Source organism: Bos taurus, chromosome 13 (assembly GCF_002263795.3).
Source record: "Bos taurus isolate L1 Dominette 01449 registration number 42190680 breed Hereford chromosome 13, ARS-UCD2.0, whole genome shotgun sequence".
NCBI lineage: Eukaryota > Metazoa > Chordata > Mammalia > Artiodactyla > Bovidae > Bos > Bos taurus.
In genome coordinates this window covers 77,269,896-77,283,233 of record NC_037340.1, presented here as the reverse complement: position 1 = coordinate 77,283,233, position 13,338 = coordinate 77,269,896, and the positions used below count along the sequence as shown (strand labels likewise).

Below are 13,338 nucleotides of genomic sequence, written 5' to 3'. Positions count from 1 at the left end.
CACTCATCTTCAAAGCTCTCATCTCCTTTGCAAAACTTCTTGAACCATCACTGCACTGTATGTTCATTAGCAATTCCTGGGCCAAATGTGTTGTTGATGTTGTGAGTTGTCTCCACTGCTTTACAACTCACTTTGAACTTGAATTAAAACTTGCTCGAATTTGCTGTTTGTCTAACATCATTTCCATAGTCTAAATATAAAATAAATAGCAAATAATGTCGTTCGAAAAAAAAAGTGAGAAATGTGCATTAAAATGATATATTAATACAACATAACCACATTTAAGGATGCATTTCCAGTATCAAATGGCAGGGTTTAACAGGGCAAAATTGCAATTACTTTTGCACTAACCTAATAATAAAGGCAAGAAGGGGAAATACTTAGTGCGGTGTTTTGGCTTTTAAAAGCTTGTCCAGAATTGGGATGACTTTTTTCTTTTCTTTTTCTTTCCTTCCTTCCTTTTTTTAAAAAATACATCTTGTTTGGAAACATCACTTATTACAAAAGGGAATGATGTGTAGATTGCACAAAAGTATGGACACTTATGTGTTAACGCTGTTAAAAAATGGGTATTAGTAATAGAAATGATGTTTTCCCATAATTGCTGAAGTAGATGTTTCATACTGCACAGTTTAGTAGTCTGTTAGTTGAAAGGGATTGGTACTAAGCAGTACTGTAGGTGGTTCTGTAAACTGTTTCTAGAAGGGTCTGCCTTTTTGTGTATTAAGTCACTCAGGCTGTGCACTCAGTATGGCCCAGTTTTGGTAGATTCATTGGCTGAGTTAGGAATGTGCATTTTGTGCCTGATCACTTTTTAGCACATCATGTACAATTTTTCAAAATGCTTTTATAATGTGCCCATATTCCCCTTACTGCAACCCATTAAAAAGTACTTGACACTTGTAAAGTGGAAATTGCCAGGTGAGACTGTTTTTTATGAGATTTTTATGTCGCCAGGCCCAAGTTAGGATCTGGGGGGACTTGGAATTAGGAATTTTTTAAAAAGAGGTACCCATAACTCTTGTCATCTCACCACTCACAATGTTGTAGTCCTTTATTTGCATTCCATAAATTTAGGATTTGAGAACAGGATGAAAATGGTTTCTTGAGTTGGTATCTCAAGCTCCCCAATTAGAGGAAAAAATCAGTAGATGAACGGTTCTCATCTGTGCTGGAGGCAGGAGGCAGGGAAACAGCACAACACAGGCTTCACAGTCAAAAGTGTTTCCAGCCTCAGGGAAAACTGGAGTCTTTGTGTTTTAAACTTTTCAACCTAATTTTCCTGTGTGTGAAATACTCTTCTTCTGTAAGAAGACTCTAATAAAGCATTTACATCTCTTTTAAGTCCCTAATTTATCTGATGGAAAACAATGCTTAAAGACAAGTGTAAAGGAAAGTGTAAGTTTTCATTTAAGGATTTAATCTCAGTATGGTTGAGCAAAAGGTTCTTAATTTATGCGGAAATAATATCTCTGAAATTCTGTGATCCCCCTGAATGCTTCCGTGAACTATATAGATGGCAGTAGTGAAAAGCTTTATTTGTAGCTGCCTGACTTCTCTTAGGGGAAGAGCATCTGTTTGGGTAACATATTAGCATCAGTATTTCAGGGCCTTTTGAGATGAAAAGGGGTTTTCTTTCCTCTCTGAGAATATGAGCTCCTTCATACATGAGTAGGGTTCTGCTCTGTGAATGCATATGTATGTGCTAGAAATGGCACCCTTGCTCCTCTCCCCACTGGATCACCAGTAGGTTCTCCCATTTCCCGGACGTGACGGCCAAATGATGTCTCCAGATACTGTCAGGTGCCCTTGGGGAGCAAAATTGCCTCTTTAAAACTATTTCTTTAGATTCTATTTTCAGGCTTAAAAACACATAGGAAAGTTAAATTAGTAAATGACTTAAAAGGAGTACTGTGCTGAATTTTTATTGGCCATATTGCAAACTAAAAAATTATAAAACATAGAGCCTTATTAGGGTTTAAAATATTTTCTGTCTACAGTTTTGAACTACTTATTTCAACCAGTTGTTTGAAAGATAAAACTCCTCCAGGTGTACCTGAGGTTAGCATTTTTGGGGCAGTCTTAATTAATATCCTGTTTGTTTCATTTCTCAACTTCTAGCAAACCTATGAATTTATGCCTGTCATTGGAAATGCTGGCAGTGGGCCTGCTGTAAAGAAGCTAGCCAACAAAGATCCCTTTGGGCCCCACCCTTTCTAAATTTAGTTCATTCAGTCTCAGACTCTCAAGAGCCACCCAGGGCAGAGTTGGGTTGCTTCCCTGGATCGGGAAGATTCCCTGGAGAAGGAAATGGCAACCCACTCCAATATTCTTGGCTGGAGAATCCCATGGACGGAGGAGCCTGGTGGGCTACAGTCCACGGGGTCTCAAAGAGTCAGACACGACTGAGCGACTTCACTTTCATTTTCTGGGATGCGGGTAGACTCTGGAGCAAACACTGTGCTTTTGGCTTATGTTTGGACCTGTGATCTGTGGTTGGTGTTGTGAAGTTGTGAGTACAACTCTCAGTGGTTTTTTTTTTTTTTTTGCACGGGAGGGTAGAAAAATGCCGTCAGGACAGAGTTGAGAGAGAGGGAGAGAATGAATAAGAGCAGGAGGGGAAGATTGAGAGAGAAATATTTATATTTTGGCAGCTGATTGAACAATGAAAGGAGGTCATAGCTGCCTTCTAAAAGGTTTTGGACTTGTTGCTTGACACTGGCAACTTGTCTGCTAAGACCAGTACCCAAATCTTCAGTGCATCTCCTCTGTTATTTTGTTCTGATTTCAAAAGTAGACAGGAAACAACTGTAATGTTGGAGAATTGTGTCGTGTAAGGTAGTATTTATGCCTGTTACTAACCAAAGTCATAGTTTAGCCAAGGTGCTTTTGTTTCTGATTTTTGCCTTGTTTTGAGTTTTGTAGTCCTTTTTGCTCTCTGCAAAGGGCTTCCCTGGTGGCTTAGATGGTAAAGAGTCTGCCTGCAGTGCGGGGGGAGACCAGGATTTGATCCCTGGGTTAGGAAGATCTCCTGGAGAAGAGCAGGAGCAACCTGCTTCAGTATTCTTGCCTGGAAAATCCCACGCACAGGAGCCTGGCAGGGTACAGTCCATGGGGTCACACAGTCCATACAGTCCATGGAGACACAACTGAGCAACTTCACTTTTTCACTTTGCTGTCCACAAGGGAGGGTGTTCCAAGACTTCAAGTAACTTACGTGCTTTGGTCATTCATCTGTTTGTAGAGGTTTGGCTTTAATTAAAAATCATTTTGAGACTTAACAAAAAACGAAAGTAACAAATTACTTTATAGTAGAACTTCTAATTTGTTAGTTTGCTGGTTTCTGCCTTGCTTGGCTTTTTCTGTTCTTTGTTGCTTAATGGTTATTTTTGAGTACTTTTGATTTGCTTAAACATTTTCAGCTTTTTGAACGATGGCCATGAAAATGAGCAGAACTGTCCTTATTTTTGACTGGTGCAGAAATTTAAATGTATTTAGAATTAATACCTTTGGAACTTACAAGATACAATAAAAATCTTCTCTGTTCCCTTCACAAGCCACACTAGTAAAATTGTCAGCCTGAAATCTGTTCCTCTCTTCTGCATCTTCTCCACTTTTGCTTTTAATAATAAACATACTATAGAATGTTCTTTGCTATTCTGAGGATCCATGAGCATGGTTGTGGGTGCAACAATTCTTGTTTGGAATCTGTAAATAAATGAGACTATCTCAAACAAACCTTACAGGGAACAAAAAGGTCTTTTATCATCATAAGGAAAAAGAAATGGCAAAAAGGAGGAATTAATTCTCTTTCTTCAGTCAACTTAAAGGAGAGCTCCAGAGGTGCCATTCTGAGCTCATGGCCAAAAAATGGAAGCCGTGTTTACGTTCACCAGTAATGGTGTTACAAACCCAGTTTACTTTCAGTTTCTTATCATTTTGAGCCCAGAAACCTTTACCATATCCCATATTCAGTGGAAAAGCTCTTCATGTTTTTAATTTGATTTTTTAATGCAGGCTATAGTTTATAATTCTTAGTATTCAACAATAAGTATTATTGTACCCTGCCGATAGTCTTTGTAAAATGAGCGTGCAGGGTATGTGGGTGTTGTAAGTCATTTTAAAACACTCTGGGGGAAAAAGCACTATGAGAAATTCACAAAGCTAGTGAATCTTACTGTACATCACAGTTACAGACTGAACGGGCTGTTTTCATACTTGAGTAGGTGACACCAGTTTTTGACTGAATATTGGCAATTACATATCTCTTCTATAATTTATCTTTTTATTTTCTTTCCCTTACAACTTTCAGGTAGAACTTTAGACTTCATAGCACTGAATTAACCTGCACTGAAAGCTGTTTACCTGCAGTTGTTCACTTTTGTTGAAAGTGACCATGTCTCAAGTTCAAGTGCAAGTTCAGAACCCATCTGCTGCTCTCTCAGGGAGCCAAATACTGAACAAGAACCAGTCTCTTCTCTCACAGCCTTTGATGAGTATTCCTTCTACTGCTAGCTCTCTGCCCTCTGAAAATGCAGGTAGACCTATTCAAAACTCTGCTTTACCCTCTGCATCTCTTACCTCCACCAGTGCAGCTGCAGGTAAGCGTGTGATCCAAGTGTCTTCTGTTTCAAATGTTTTCTTAGCCTGTTTGCTGACCTGATAAGTAGATTGCAGATACAGGGAGCTCTTGCACATTTACCTTCAAGAAGCAGGAGAAAGTATACTGCCCACACTTCTTTATATCAGATATAAAACACACTTGATAATATACTGGCTCAATAGAGGCCTTTTACAGACTATTTCAAAGTGTAAGGAGAAAATTGGAAACCAAACTGTAAAGCCTACTCTGTTATAAACTGGTAGCTGGCAGAAAAAAATTGAGCAATAAATACCACTTGGGATATTCATTGTTATATGGGAAAATTCTGCTGTTAAAATGATTTCCCAGAACTGATTTGTAGCTGTAAGTACCCTTTTTGGAGGTCTGTAAGATTTATCCCAAGCAAGGGGACAGCCAGATTTTGGGATACAGAAGAATGTGTTGGCATTTGCTAATTTTTATTTTGACTAAGTTTAAATTGCCATCCAGAGGTGGTTGAGAAATCACAGTGAGGGCCAAAGAGAAATTGAACAAAGCAGCAGAGATGTTTAAAAAGGAAGGCCTCAAATTTGAATATTAGGAAAACAAAAATGAAATAAAAATATCCATGGATTGGAAAAGACTTGGAACCCCTGGGGAAATAACCCTTAAAAACAATATTCTGCTCCCCATATCTCCCCCTCTCCTCATCCCAAGTTGCAAAGCTAGTTAACGGGGGTGTCCACACAGGTGTCTCTGTACTGGAGTCGCCTTATAATAAGCTCTTCGCGGCCCTTGATGCCTGACATCTCCCTTGCATTTCCTCCTCCATCCTCTCGCTTCCTTCCTTTGTACCTCTCTCCTTAGGGTTTCAGCTCGTCCCACTCTCCGCTGCACAGACTCGGTCACGCTGCTGCCTCTGGACTTCTTGGACCAGCTCCCCAGGTGGCGTTCTTGACTTGTCACAGTCCCCTAGAGGCTCAGGGTTCCCCCTGTTTGCCATTTGAAAACCATCTTAATAGGCAATGGCACGGACTAGTTCAGTCCTCTGGGATTTAATTGCTGTCTCTTCTAATGTGTTCTTATATCCACATTTTGTTGACTTTATAAAACTCCCGCCCTCCAAGACCATTTTATTTTACTTACATAATTATTAAAGATAGGTAAAGTCTGAGGATGGCAGCCTCTGGAGATAAGACGAGAAGATGTCCCAGGAAGGAGAAGTTAACTATTTGGAAAAAGACAGTCGTTTGAGAAATGGTATTGGCATATTGCGTTTTGTGAAATAATGAACAGGGTACAGCTGACAACTGTTGTAGTAACCAGTGTGTGTATGTGTCTCTGCTCAAAAGACCTCATTGTTATTCCCTTGGTTATAATAGCAGTCCCTCATCCGATTTCAAATCTTGTGTGCTTGCCATGGTTTAGTTATTCCTGTGTTTTCTGTTCTCTCTCTTTTGAAGACACACCCCCTCCTAGGTTACCTGACTTCAACTGGTTCAGAAAAGATCCCAGCTGTGTCTTCAGATACGTGCCCTCAGTGTGGTTTGCAGTTTTGCATTGCTGTTGGCTCTAAATCATTAGACGTTGCGTTTGTTTTCCCTCTCTTCGTAGCCCTGGAGAGCCGCCGTCTCTAACACTGCTAGTTGACGTCAATGCTCTCACATTATTTTTCAGTTCCTTCTAACATGGCACACCCTAAAGAGAAAACCCCAATGTGTCTTGTGAATGAGTTAGCCCGTTTCAACAAGATTCAGCCTGAGTATAAGCTTTTGCGTGAGCAAGGTCCAGCTCACTGTAAGGTAAATATTGTCCATACTGCTTGTGCATTTATAACCCACTAGGAATGTTTTCTTTCTTTTCATACAGTTGCAAGTGATGCAGTGATTCAAAACACATATTTGAAACTGCTGAGGTGGTTTTAAAGAGATGCAGAAGTATAGATTTTGGGCGAGTCACTTCTTTTTTCCATCCTTGCAGAGTGGGTCAAACAAAAGAGATGCTTCTCTGGGGGATATTTGGCTTTTAAAACTTCAGTTAGCTTGTGGTTGTTTAGGATTCTGAATCAAGACAAGTCCCAAGCACCTGTGAATGGTTTCCTGTGAGTTTTCCGGGCTCTGGGCCTCCTGGCTGCAGCCTCCGTCTGGCTCCTTTCCTGTTCGTTTGCACATGCATAGGTACCTTAGGTCCGGGCAGGGAGAGGAGGTGAATGGGAAATCAGTGTTGCTTCTTGTTCAGAATCAGATACAAGGTTTGAATGTGAGAGGTGGAAATTAATCTCCTTGTGAGTACATGGGATTATCTCTGATTTCAGGTTCCCTTGTCACTGTCACCTTAAAGGATGAAAGACTGACTGCAATTTGAATTTTTACTATTTGTTATTCAGGAGTTCAGACTTTTAAGCTTGCTTGATATCTGTGCTAATGTGCTTGGACCCTAAATGTTTGTGTATCTGGTTTTATCTTTTGCAACTACAGTATGAGAGAGAAGGAATTAGGCCTATTTCTGATTCTAGCCTTGAAGTAAGATAATACAGTTTTATAAGGATGAGTTGTTTGTCTCTTTGTGCCTCAGTTTTCCTGACATGCAAACCTCAAGCCTTGAATGATACCAAGTTTCTCTTTTTTCTTGGACTAAAAGTAGCATTGACCACAATTATGAACAGGCCCCATAGGGTAGCACATTTTGGTTAGTTGCCTTTGGAGTCAGGCAGATCTGGGTTTGAATCTTAGCTTCTTACTAACTGGGTGACCTTGTGCAGGTTACTACTTTTTTTGAAACTCTGTTTCCTCATCTGTAAAATGGAGATAATAGTACCTACCTGATAGGTCTATTGTGAGAATATATGTCAAAGTGTGGAGTGCAGTGTCTGGCACATAGTAAATGCTTGAGAAATGGTAGCTATTACAATTAAGCAATTATACATTTAAGAAAAACAGAAATTTCCCACTCTCATGAAGGTAGTTTTAATATTATTCTAAAGCATAATTATATTTGAAATATTTCTTTACTTTTAAAAGGCAATTAGCCAATTTTTTGGTAACTGTTCTGTTTCTTCTACAGGATTTTTTTTGCAGATCTTAACTTTGGGATTCCCTTTATTAACTGTTTTTGATATTTTTGGAAATACGTACTGTCTCACTTGAACTTTGGTACCTTTTAGGTAATTTGGCTGTGTGTTCAGTCTGTAGCTGCTTTTTTTTTTTTTTTTTTTTGCCTACAAGTTCAAAGAGAAAATTTTATTCCCTCCTAGATGATTATTAGACTATTTAAAAAGTCAGAGGTCTGGTGTACTTTTAATTCTGTCTGAACTGAGATCTAACCTCACCACTGCCCCTCCACACAGAAGGCAGCAGCATGGCCGCAGCACCATCGGGACAGTCGTGGAGAAAGGCAAGACTGACCGTGAAATCAACTCTTTTCTGTCTTACAGCGTTTTACCCCTTCGATGTGTTTCTGTGAAAGGGTCACGAAAATGACTGAGGGGCTGCACAGCATTGCAGGCTGCTTCTGCTGTTTGACTTCTCGTGCCAGCCAGGGTTTTGAGTTCATGCTACGGTGCTTTAATGAGTAACTTTATAAACTGCAACATAAATACAGGAGACCCCTAATATTTCAAGGAGGGTGAAGGATTCTTTAATTTTTCGCCCTGTAGTGGAAACTGTGCACTGAGGGAATCCTGAAGTTAAGACCTACAAGAAAAATCAGCTGTAAAGGCAAGTTGCCCCCATCCCTAGAGGCACCAAATTTAAATGACCTACTGCTACTGCTACTGCTAAGTCACTTCAGTCGTGTCCGACTCTGTGTGACCCCATAGACGGCAGCCCACCAGGCTCCCCCGTCCCTGGGATTCTCCAGGCAAGAGCGGGTTGCCATTTCCTTCTCCGATGCATGAAAGTGAAAAGTGAAAGTGAAGTGCTCAGTTGTGTCTGACCCTCAGAGACCCCATGGACTGCAGCCCGCCAGGCTCCTCCGTCCATGGGGTTTTCCAGGCAGGAGTACTGGGATGGGGTGCCATTGCCCTCTCCGTTAAATGACCTGGACATACTCAAATCACCATTTCTCATGTGAATTATTGGTAAGTTAAATAAAGTGATAGATTCCGTGATAAAGAAAATCAGAAGAATAAAAGCTCCAGAGCAGTGAATCCCAACCATTGAAGTGCATCAGAATGACTTTGGGAGCTTATTGAAAATACACAGGCTCAGGCCTCCCTTCATGCTGTTCTTTTCAGTCAAAACTCCTGGCACGTGTATTTTACCAGGCTTCCTGGGTTATTCTTCAGATGCACACAAGTGTTAAAGAATCACTGTGCTGTGATGGGTCCTAGTGTTTTTTGGATGAATTATTTGTCCAATTCTGATGGGATTAACATAACCTAACTTTACGAATGGAGAGTGCACACAAGTTCCCTTTATACTTAAAAAGGAAAAAAGAGGCTTGTCATTGTCCGCAGTTGTTAAGGGCAAAATTAGCTCTTTTGAATGCCTCCTTAGAATTGAGTTCAGAAATGTTAGATCTTTGCTTGCAGTGAATCTCATCTTCTGAAAGAGGGGGCAGTGTCTGAATAGCACAGTCTTAGAAAAGTAGAAGGTAGCATTGCACTACCTGAATGACATTCCCAAATTCATCTGAGGTTTTGGCCTAATGAGATTGTATTTTCAGACAAGAATCAGTGAACAAATTACAACAAATGCTGTCTTCATTTGTATGAGGTACTATTACGTGTCTAAATTAAGCTTGCTAAACTTCTTCCATGAGAAGAAATGGGAAGACAATTTTTATTTGGATGGCTTCCAGATAATTAGCATTTAATATTTTAATATATAAGAGAACAGTTTTTAATTTCTGTACTTATACCCATCTTTCAAAAGATGTTTTTTCATGGAGTGCTGTGCAGTACAAGTTGATGTTTGTATCTTTTCATGTTTCTAGAAACAGTGAAAAGGGGGTGAAGGGATAAATTACAAAGATGATGACAGGCCTTTTAAACCATGACCGTAAATTATGTTCAAGGTCCAAGTGACATATTTTAGTCAATATCAGGTTTCCTGAATTGAGAGCTCACAATTTTCATTTGTAGGTGTTTACAGTACAGCTAACACTTGGAGATCAGCACTGGGAAGCTGAAGGAACTAGTATTAAAAAGGCCCAACACACAGCTGCTGCCAAAGCTTTGGAAGGAGCAAAATTTCCTAAACCTATAGTCCGCCCTTTTCGTAGCGAAGGAAGAAATCCAGGTATTATGCGTGGGCCAAGACAGGTTCCTTTCAAAAGTGTGTCTAGAGGTATCCGTTTAGTATGTATATGAATTCTTTCTTAACTCACTTGTTGGTTTTGAAAGCACAGAGTCTGCACTACCAGTGGCAAATGCTTATCTTTTAGGAATCTTAACCTTACTCTAAAGCAGTGGTTCCCAGTCTTCAGCCCCTTGATGCTTGATGATCTGGAGAGGTGGTCACGGGAGGTGGGGAATGTCACCAAACGATTTCGGAGACTTTCAGAAAAGCTTAATGAAAGGAATTTTTTTTTCTTTTGATAAGGGTTCTATAGATTATGAGAATGTGGGTTTTAACTAAAGTCACTTCAACTTTGTGTGGTAATATTGATTATAACATGTTGATCGTAACCCCAATTGTCGGTTTTATGTCTCTTGATAATTAGCAAGAATGAGAAAATAGATATTTATTTCTTAAATTCAGATTAATAGATATCTCTTCAGGCAAGGTCCCAGTTGGGGAGAATACTGTTAAAGAGGAGTGTCCTGTGAAAGCTTGGGGACCACCGACCTGGCAGCTGTAGGTGGTAGTGGCTGTTTGAGGAGAGTCACCCTCAAGTGTGTGAAGTCACCCAGGCCCTTCGCATGCAGGAATGATCCGGGAAGGCCTCGGCCACGCCTTTCTTGTCCTTTTGCTTTCTCTGTGGGATCTTTGCTTCACATTTATCCTCTGCTGCTGCTGCTAAGTCACTTCAGTCGTGTCCGAGTCTGTGCGACCCCATAGATGGCAGCCCACCAGGCTCCCCCGTCCCTGGGATTCTCCAGGCAAGAACACTGGAGTGGGTTGCCATTTCCTTCTCCAGTGCATGAAAGTGGAAAGTGAAAGTGAAGTTGCTCGGTAGTGTCCAACTCTAGCGACCCCATGGACTGCAGCCCACCAGGCTCCTCCGTCCATGAGATTTTCTAGGCAAGAGTACTGGAGTGGGGTGCCATTGCCTTCTCCGACATTTATCCTCTGCTGCAGATAAATTTTATGGGTCAGAGATGCTCTTACTTAAAACACAACTATTTGAATTGTGTAAAAAGTATAGTTCATATGTTAGCTAAGAAAGAAAAAGAGAGAGCCTAATTACTTATGTGACCCTCTGACTTTGCAGACTTAAAGATATTCTTATAAGTTTGATTTATGCACTAGATTAATGAAACCAGTTACGGTACAGAATCAAGTCATTTTTATTTTCCTCTACCTACATCCTAAAGATGCATTTTCAAGTGGATTTTTGTGTGCGTTTCAATTGAACTTTGCCATTGCTAGTGTTGTTCTGTGTTTGATATGAAGCTGTTGATTTTAAATGTGATTGTGCACTGATGCTAATCTTTCCAGGTTGGTTTTCCTTTAAAATGATTTTTAAAGGTTTATGAATTGGATGAACTTAGAGGGGAAAAAAGAGAAGGAAGAATGATGAGTATTTTCTAAAATTGATAATTTTGAGATAACCTAAGATATACTTGTTCCTGTTGTATATGGAAACAGAACTCATTTTTCTAACAAGTATTACCACAAATCAAATCCGATTATAAATATTAAGAAAGAAAACATCTAAGTATTTTGTGGATCTCATCTGACTTCTCCAGAGAGAATTTACAGTCTTCTCCTCGGCGATTCTGCACCTTTCCTTACAGCACACAAAATGTTGTATCAGAGTTCTTGAGTGTGTCTTGTGTTCTCTGGACTCCTCTGGGACAAGAATTGTGTTTCTCAAGCTCAGCACAGTGCTTTGCCTCCAGTTAGTACTGAATAAATGCATTGTCCTATGAAATAATGTGTATGGACGTCCTTCTAAGTGTAAGGCAGTCAGTCAGTACAACCAGAGTTATATTGGTTGAGTACTGCCAAACAAATGATTTGGACAGTCCTGTGGGATCTTTTAATCATGAAATTTGATGTGTATTGAAACCTATTTCTGACAACTGATTCTCACTGCTAACATCTTGTGTTACATTGCTGCTCCTCAATAGCTGTTACCGTATATTTTGTGCTGTTGATTTTGTATTAATACCTAGAAATCACAGCAGATTCTTGGATTTCCTGACCTGATGCCTAGCAGTGAAGTACTTAGAGCCTTTCACGAAATGCATCATGAGTCCATTAGTAGAAAGCATCCTGTTCTCTTTGATTTTAGTCAGTGTCATTCTCATATCGGAAAAAAAGTTCTTTGTTTTGATTCTGTGTTGCAGAAAGCATAACCCCTACTGTAGAGCTAAATGCACTGTGCATGAAACTTGGGAAAAAACCAATGTATAAGCCTGTCGACCCTTACTCTCGGATGCAGTCCACCTATAACTACAACATGAGAGGAGGTGCTTATCCCCCAAGGTACGTGTCTGTTTTGTTTTAAATCCAGGTGAAAATATATTTGCTCTTTCATGTAGAATGGTGAGATGTATAGATTGCAGCGTGCGTAATGGTCTGGCCCTCTTTGCCTGCCAAAGGCTACCGTCAGTCTGGATTGTCCTGCTGTCACTGGAACTGCATGTTGATGCTCTTTGAACTCCTGTCTTTGGAAAGGTCTTGGGCACATCCTCACAAGCTGTGCGGCTCGTGCCCCAAGCAGTCTGGTTAAAGGTCACCCGCGTGTAACTGCTTTGTGCAGCTGAGTCATATTTGAACATAATTCCTGTGACACCACAGTTCTCAGCCCTCATCGATTTCTTGATTATTTTTACTGGGTACTTTTTTACTTTTGAACTTACTTATGTGCTTTGTAAATAGCCTTGGTATACAGGTGCAGTGCAACATTAGTTGAAATCTGAAAGTGCCATGCATTTAAAACCTTCTGCTCGAGGTCTTAAGACACTAGTAGAGAGATTGATGATCAAACTGGAGGTCTTCATTTCCCTGCCCTACTTTGGGGTGGGAGTGAGGTGGAGGCCAAAGCCATTTTAAAAATAGAAACCAGCCTCTGCCAGGCTCTAGGCTGTTGGGATTTCTAGAAATGCGGGTCTAATCAATAGTTACTTTAAATATAAATGGATCCAGTTGTCTAATTGAAAGACACAAGAGTGGACGACTGAATTTAAAGAAACAAAAGACCCAATTGTATGCAGTCTATAAGAGACTGCAGTTTCAGGAACACACAAACTCAAAGGTGAAGGCAGAGAAAAAGATGTTCCATACAAATGGAAACTGAAAGAAAGAAGAAATAGCTATATTTATGTCAGACAAAATAAAGACTAAAAGACTTTGGTTAAAAACTTCCCATTCTTTTCTGGAGACACGAAAGTGTGAATTTCAGGTATGAGAAAGTAGAGCAAGTTAAGTTTTCTTTGCTAACCAAAGTCTAATCCAGTTTAGATTTTGTAAGTATGGGCTAGCTTTATACATTGAACTCATGTAATTTGTAAGGCAGTTTATTTTGTGAAATGTAAACAGTATTTGCTCATACTGTGTGGCAGTTCTAATCTAGCATAAACGTATGAAATCTCTGGATGTGCTGATGAGGACTCATTATTGGCGAGCAAACACTGCTGTAATTAG

General features: G+C 40.0%; 1 protein-coding gene across 19 annotated transcripts in view; it reads left to right on the top strand.

Annotated features, from left to right (window-relative positions):
• The window catches only part of STAU1 (staufen double-stranded RNA binding protein 1), a 61,741-nt gene that overhangs the window by 14,408 nt on the left and 33,995 nt on the right, over positions 1-13,338 (top strand). For 7 of the 19 annotated variants that reach the window (XR_009497031.1, XM_059893075.1, XM_025001308.2 and 4 more), the window contains 4 exons: positions 4,313-4,601; positions 6,260-6,384; positions 9,666-9,822; positions 12,039-12,177. Coding sequence is in view for 18 of the 19 variants with exons in the window: in XM_059893075.1 (XP_059749058.1) it covers positions 4,397-4,601; positions 6,260-6,384; positions 9,666-9,822; positions 12,039-12,177 (626 nt within the window). In the remaining variant the exon portion in view is untranslated. Of the gene's footprint in view, positions 1-4,312; positions 4,602-6,259; positions 6,385-9,665; positions 9,823-12,012; positions 12,178-13,338 lie in introns of all 19 variants that reach the window. The other 12 variants (XM_025001323.2, XM_025001325.2, XM_025001324.2 and 9 more) reach the window with 5 other exon arrangements.